Source organism: Buceros rhinoceros, unplaced genomic scaffold, assembly GCF_000710305.1.
Source record: "Buceros rhinoceros silvestris isolate BGI_N320 unplaced genomic scaffold, ASM71030v1 scaffold10328, whole genome shotgun sequence".
Lineage (NCBI taxonomy): Eukaryota > Metazoa > Chordata > Aves > Bucerotiformes > Bucerotidae > Buceros > Buceros rhinoceros.
In genome coordinates this window covers 61675-69283 of record NW_010427459.1, presented here as the reverse complement: position 1 = coordinate 69283, position 7609 = coordinate 61675, and the positions used below count along the sequence as shown (strand labels likewise).

Genomic DNA, 7609 nt, shown 5'->3' with positions numbered 1-7609 from the left:
AAAAAAAAAAAAAAAAAAAAAAAAGCTAAATAAATTAAGATAATCTTTCCCCCACAGCTGCTGTGAGATATACAGCTCAACCTCCAATGCTGCCTACGGAGACCTCAGCCTGTTCCAGGCATCCACCAAAGCCTTCCACATTCCCTAGGTAAGCTGTAGCTCACCAAGAAGTTTGTGCCTTTTGTTGTTCCTCTGTGAAATTTTGTCTCTCCTCTCTGTTCTAACTGGAGGGCTGGAGTCTGATTTCTCTTTAGAAGTGACAGGCTAAGTAAGGCCCATTAACACCACTGGAGTCACTGGAACTGTGCTGGGGTATGCCAATGAAAGAAGAATAAGAGTTGGTTTAGCTCCACTAGTGGCAGAATGATAGCTGATAAAGCAGGCCCTGGAACACACATGAACCTTGGCCGGGGAATGAGAAATAAGTAACAGTTACATAGCAAAGGAAAAACTAATCCACAGGGAGCATTAATCTGAAGGGAAGAAGTTTCTCTGGGATGAGGTAGGCTAAACCAGTGTCCTTGCTTTCAGAGGCCTGGACTGAAGATTACTCAAGAAAAAACAAATGCAAGTTCATTGTTTCTCCCTGAAGAGCTTCCTGATCAGTGGCTGACGTTCCCAGCTCGCCTTCTTTTAGATAACGGCACAGAACTACCAGACAATGGCTGAGCCATTTTCCAGCCACTCCCCAATATTGATAAAAATAAATACGTAATGCCTCAGGGGTATTCTATGCTCTTCTAGTCTTTTATCACCATTCCTTTAGTCATTTGCAGATGTGTGTTAAGGTGAAGGATTACGGCTTTTTTTTCACCCTCACATTCTTTTAAGGCAAGAAAGTTTTATGGTTGAAATTTATGTTCTTTTTGTTTCATTTATTGACTAGCCTAAGAAATAACAACAGGTGATGAGTGAGAAAACAGTGTCACTGAAAAGTTAGAGGGAATATTATGTAGCAGCAAGCAAAATTAATTCATTTTGGTGCTTCCATTCAGATGGGAACACAGACACACTCACACTGCTACTCGACCTATGCACATACACCGCTATGTTTTTATTCAGACATGAGCACACTGAGGCTGATGTTCAAAACTCAGTGTGGAAAATTCCTTGAGAAGTGATCATCTGGCAATCTTGAAAAAGAAGGTAACAAACAAGTACAGTATCAGCAATATGAATAAGAGTACCGTAGGGAGACTCTTAAAATGTTGTCACACTCAAACAGGCCCCTTCCGTTACCTCCTCTCATTGCCAACAGGTAGACATGACTATTAAATTCTTGTGCTCCAGGGCTATGGCAAAGCCAGCACCTATCCTGCTCGTAACATGCTTCCAACTCCAGCCATTGTCCCTTCTCCAAGAGCCTTCTGAGTGAGGAACAGCACCTTCATCACTGTGACTGAGCTTTTAAACAATTTCTCCCACGTCTTATTCTCCACAAGGGTCCTAAGGCAGGTGCCTCTCCTGAAACACAGTGCCTTCTAGGCTATATGACTGCATCCCAGGAGCTATCGTGTATCAGGAGACTCCTTGGCTTAGGAGGTGCCCAGAGCTCAGAGGCTCTTATTGGCTGCAGTGAGATTGGACCAAGACAGTGTTATGATCACAGAAGTCTTCTCTGCTGTTACTCACTGCTTTCCTATGGGAAGGTTTGCAAATCTCACCTGGCAAGGCAGAGGGAGGATGTTAGGTCAAAAGAGAAAATTACATAGGAACATGAAGGAGGCAGAGGTAAGACATGTTTCCTGAGCATTGGGAACCATGGTCTGCTCTAAGACTTTGTCCTGAAAAAGCCCAAATTACATTCTTTGACAGTGGAGTGATGAAAGCCTCATTTGTCACCTTAAATAATACCCACGATTTCATCCAAGTCACTACTGAGTTTCTGCAGCAGTGTTGCTTCAGTCACCTTATGCAGGAGTTTCCCGCTGTACCTACCCAAAACTTGTCCTTCCCCACTCCCCTCCCTTCCAGCCTGCTGCGCCTAAGTGTGCTGTCACCTTCTGCAACTTAGGTCTTTACTTCTGTCCTTCCCTTAAAGGCCACCTACCTCAGGTCTGTATTGCTTTGGCTGTAAGACATTGCAGTCTCTCACCCACCCTTCCTGGTCTTGACATTCAGACGTGATGCCCTGTTCCTTAACTACTTGATCTGCTGCGTAAAGGCACTAGCTCACACTGACACTCCCAAACAGGTGATTCAAATCTTGCTCACAGTGTAGCTATGACGGTGCTCGCCATCTGCCTGTGACTTACCTAACTTAGTAGTCTGTACAACCCATGCTGAACGACCCAGTCAGTCCTAGAGCTGCTAGGTTATTCAAGCTGCTGTCATCTTCCTCAGGCTAGCACACAGAACCCTTGCTGGGCCTGCAGTGTTCGGGGGCATTATGGCTATTGAGGCAAGACGGGATTTTGCTGTACAAGTGTTTTTACAACTAAGTCCCAGACCCATCCAACTGGGAAACCCAGCTACTTCTAGGTAGTTACATCTTCTTTTCCCATTTTATTCTAAAAATGAATGACAGGCATGAAATCTTTTTTGTGACTCTCTGTGGACCTGAGAACACATGCTGCATACACAGAACTGGAACGTGTTTGCTCTGGTTCCCACTTGCACTCAAAGAACTTGCAGCATTTACTGGTTTCCCCATCAGACGAAACTGAACCCCTTGCCTGCAGCATCCCCACTGAGTTTGTGGCCAAGGCCAGTTACCTGCTATCAGAGGCTGGCTGCTGGACTGCCCAAAGTGGGCACCATGATGAAGGAAGGCACTGTAGCAAGGCGTGGACGCATCGTCTGAAAGGGCCATGTGGAAGGGCTGAAGATCAGCCTGCCCAGAGCCGACCGGCGTGGTGGGGGTGAAAGGGGTGAGAGAGGCTCCATGAGGCTCTTGCTTTATACTGAGGGGAGAGGAGAGGTTTTCTGTGGTAGGGTAAGGGATGGACACAGACAGACAAAGGGAACAGGGGGAGGAAGAGGAGGGTGGGGAAGGGAGGAGAGGAAGAACAAAATGGGTAAATGAAAATGGAGTGGTTAAAATCTACAGGGAAATTAATTTAAAAACAAAAATAATAAAAAAAAAGTTAGGAGTAGATCAGAGGAGCCAGTGCTGAAACAACAGCAGTAAATGCACCTGGGGGCTAGGCTCTGAGTGCAGGGGTGCCTCTGCAGGGGCAGCAGGAGATGAGGAGAATGGAGTGCAGTGGCAGATGGGAGGAATGGGATGCAGGAAAAGGAGAGGGGAGGGGAGGGGAGGAGCATGCAGGAGAGAGAGGACAGGAAAAAGCATAGGGCTGGGAAGGAAAAGAATGCTCTGAAGCTTCTGTGCTCCCTTTCCAGCTGCTTTCTCTTGCTGGCCAAGAGTGTGTGAAGATGCTATGCTTACAGTTTGGCCCAGAGAATTAGACCACTTTGACTCTTCAAACCCAAGGTGTCTGCCCCAAGAGAGCAGCGTTGTTATGAGCATCTATTAAACAGGATGTAATGGCCAAAGATTCTCAAGCCAAACTCTGTAAAAGCTTTTGACAAAAAAGGTGTAGCTGAGTTTGAGGTGGTTAAAATAAAAATGGGACTGTGCAATTAATAGGTGGATAGACAGATAGATCAATCAATTTATCTTGTTCACAGTGACACAGTATGGAGCTTTAACCATAAAAACAGTCAGTACTGACTCTGGTTGTTCCCAGAGTATAGTGGTGCCAGGCAGATGCCTTGACAGAAAGATATAATGGAGGAGAGGAAGTGTGAGGGACTTACAAAAGGTCTCATTTTCATTGCTGTTTGCATTGGACCTCCATTTCTGATGTGGAAACTTGCACAGGCACAACAGATACAGCTTTGCAACTGCTCCTAACTTGGCTGCCAAGTAAGAGGTTAGGGAATTGGAGAACTCTGGTGACCTAAAGCATGGGTACTCCAAACACCCACTATTGTTGGATTGGCAGTAACAGAGTCCTGTATTTGAACAGCTGAAATCAAAGTTTGGATGATGTGATCAGATCCGATCTAAATAACCTAGGAAACCATCCACTCTCAGGTAAACGAATTAAAGCCAATAAATGAAAGCTGTCTCTCTGCCATGATGGCAAGTGTTGCCAGTGGCCTATGAAATAAGTTAGTTCTGGTGGTTTTGATTTATACAGAGAAATATAAATGCACATATAATTAAGCCATAAATCTGACTTCATTAATGTACAATTGGCTTAATTAACTCTAGGCACCTTATTGCTAGGCTGCAGTGTTCACCTAGACGATATAGGGCTGGGCAGTTTCTATCTGTGAATGCTGTTTATCCTGAGGCGTTTGTTTCCTAAAGGTTTGCTACCTGGCAAATATTATAGTTTGCCATCTGTGTTCTCCTCCAAGTACCTCTAACCTGGATGGCAAGCAAAGTTCTCTGATCACTAAGAGTCCTTTGCAGCAAAGTCCTATGTTCATGGTTCAGTTGATTGGAAGCATCAGTCCTGGCCAAAAAGTGTACACTTCCTTTTTATTTAGTTTACTTACATGAAGTCTCTGGTATGCTACATGAGGGTTGTCATTTATTTCCCCTTTTTGTTATAAGAAGCTCTGTTTGGCAAGGATGTTTTGCAGAGGTTATAGAGAATAGAAGCTGGAGTACCTGAATCTTGCTGCATGGTTAATTAAAGTTACCAGAGTAGGCAGTACATCAGGACTCAGCTTCTGCTTTTTACAGCTATACACCTTCTCACAATCCTACCAGTGAACCTTCATGAGCTAGTGCCAGTCTCTGGAGATGGAGAACCCCCAAAGATATTTTTCTCCTGCATCCTCTGTCATTATAGGGGAAGGAGTGCACAGATTTCCCTTCAGGCCAGACAGCGGTCTAGGAGTGCTGGAGCCTTTATCAAAATAATGTTAATATTAGATAATTTGAATTAGTAGATCTATCTGCAGGCAGAGAGCCAAAAGTTCCCCTCGCTTTCAGGGGCTGCAAGTGAGGTGATATTTTTCAAGGAAGCTGTTTGACAGTCAGACCTGAATAAACTAGGGACACTTTGGTCCTGGGCATTTTCCAGGCTCCTCTTCCAGCTCTCCATATTGTGCAACAGAGAGCAGGTGAGTGGAACTGCTGGGGAAGAAAGGGCAGAGAAGAAGATGGACACGAGAAGCATGGGTGGGCAGAAGCAAGAGGTGCTATGGGCAGAGGTTAATCCTGTTTGCACAGCCCCAGGCACGTTGGGTTTCCTAGTCCCTCCCCTGCTTTATTTCTCTTTTAAAGCATGGAATTTTCAGCTATAATCCTTCCTAAACCAGAGCATTTTTCAGGCGCTCTGTGTAAGTGAAACCATAATCTCTGGTAAAACAGACCGCTTAAGCTGCTGTAGCATTAGGCCAATCTGATCCAGCCCCTGGATTTCCGCTCTGCCCAGCCACCACGGAGAGGATTTCAGCCTGAAAGACTGTCTAAAGCCCTTGCAATGGGAACAACAGTGCTAGGCCTTGCCTTGCAAAGCTGAGAAGGGTTAAGGGACCAGGAGCTATTTGTCCCAGTGTTGTGAGGCTGTTAAAGCCCCTGTCAGACTCACAGTGGAGATGAGCCCAGCCCTCTCTTGAACACATCAAGGCTTATGAAGAAAAATTCCTTGCACCTTCCAGAGGCAGCACCACTTACTCAGTTCAAGGGGATAAAGAAGTCAACAATAACATGGCACAGAGACTAGGACGCAATAATGCTAAATACTCTAAGAGTAATGGAGGGGAGACGAGGATGAGGTCAGACAGCGAATGATTGCACAACCAAACTCAGACTTCTATGTGTTTGTTTACCTATCTGTCTGTCTTTCCTTCTACACCCTGCAACTGCACAGACATAACATATATCCCAGGTATCTTTACTGGTGGATGGCATTTACCAATTTTTACTCCTTTGTTGTCTAGCTCTTCTGACTAAAAGCATCCGAATTCTGACTCTGATATAACTGCTGCCACTGCTATGCTGGAATAATTGTCCCAGCAGTGAATTATAGCTCTAAAGTGTGTCAGTGTGGATGAGATCAATTGATTGATCTATCTATACGCCTGTGAACGACACGGTCCCATTTTTCATTTTAACCATCTCAAACTTCAGCTGCACCTTTTTTGTTTTCACTTCTGATTTTTTCCATTCTCTAATTCTTTTGTATTTGTGATTGAGAACTTGCCCCTTCCTATCCCAAGTCCTGCTAGTGCCAGCAAGCCAGCAAGCTGCAGAGCCGCGCCGTCCTGGCTTGTCTGTGTCTTGGGAGTGTCCCTCAGTAAGACTGCATCAGAGATCCCCAAGGATCCTTTGTCAGTGTCTTATTCCTAAGGCTGGAATACTGACCTGTAATCAAAAGGGAGGCAGAATGAGTTTGCAACCCCTTTCCACATTAGCAGAAATCTATTCTTGTCCCAGGCTCCCTCCTTTCTTCTTCTAAATGGCAAACAGTATCCTTGTTTGTAAGTAACAAAAAAGTACCACCAGTGTCATGGTAGGGGAAACCTGAAAGAGTCAGCAGGATGGGCATACGGCTGGAAACACAGCAGAGGACTACCTATATTGTGCATCTCCTAGTCCTCTCTTTCTGACTGTACTTGCTGAGTGATGGCTGCTTTTCTTCCTTTCTAACTGTCTCCTCCGTTATTCTGGTGGAGAGCTAGGACTGGTGATCTCTGGCCTAAATTCCCCCTGTGAATGAAGGGATTTTGGCTAGACAGGGTGGGAGGAAGATTCACAGCTTTGGGTTCCTACAGAGACTCGTCTCAGCTTTTATCTTGCTCTCTGCTGCTGAAGGGAAGAGAAACAAGGTGGGGGTTGCAGGACTAGATAAGGTGCTTGTTTTTCATTGCTGGATTCCTGGAGATTAAGCTACCTGCATCCAGTACTCCTTTTCAGTAAACAAAGAATATCAAGACAACACATCCCTGTATAAGGGATGGCTTGTACACACCCACTCAACAACACTGCTCACCATCTTGACAATGTTTAGCATTGTTCATTTTTTTCCTGGGGTATGTATCAAGTATTTGTATGACCCTGGTGCCTCACTCTTTAGAAGAGATATCCTTACTGCATCCCTTAGGGATCACAGTTTTATCTGTGAGAAGCTAAGCCCAGAGAAGATGTACTCAAGTTTGTGTAGGAACCCTGTGCCAAAACTGAATCTTATCTCAGGTGTTTTAAATCCTATGCTTGTGCCCACCATTGAAACATTTTTTTCCCTATTAGCATTCTCCATTCCTTAGAAAAGTTGCACTGTGGCAAACAGAATGGGACTGGGTTCTCAGTGTTCATGAACTAGTGAGCTTATACCACAGCCAGTGGAGTCACACCACTTTATCCCCTGTGAGAATCTTGCCTCAAATTCTAGAAGCCATGCAAAAGATCAAACCGGACTGATATAGTGTATCTTTCACTTCTGCTTTTGTCATGTCAGAAGAACCACTTTTCATTTCTTCGCTTTCTAGCTTTTCTTCTGCAAGAGATGCATGTTGCATGAAGATAAAGATCATCCTATTTTTTCCTCTTCTCTGTGATCGTAACAGACCTTTGCTAGAACACAGTGAAAAATGTGAAAGACTAATCTGCTTCTCGTAGTACCTTGCTTGTCTTCTCTTTGTATTC

General features: G+C 44.7%; 1 protein-coding gene across 1 annotated transcript in view; it reads right to left on the bottom strand.

Annotated features, from left to right (window-relative positions):
* The window catches only part of LOC104498523 (paired box protein Pax-2-A-like), a gene marked incomplete at both ends in the record, with an annotated part of 51909 nt that overhangs the window by 10550 nt on the left and 33750 nt on the right, over positions 1-7609 (bottom strand). The window contains one exon of the mRNA XM_010141917.1: positions 2716-2925. Within this exon, the coding sequence (XP_010140219.1) occupies positions 2716-2925 (210 nt within the window). The remainder of the gene's footprint in view (positions 1-2715; positions 2926-7609) is intronic.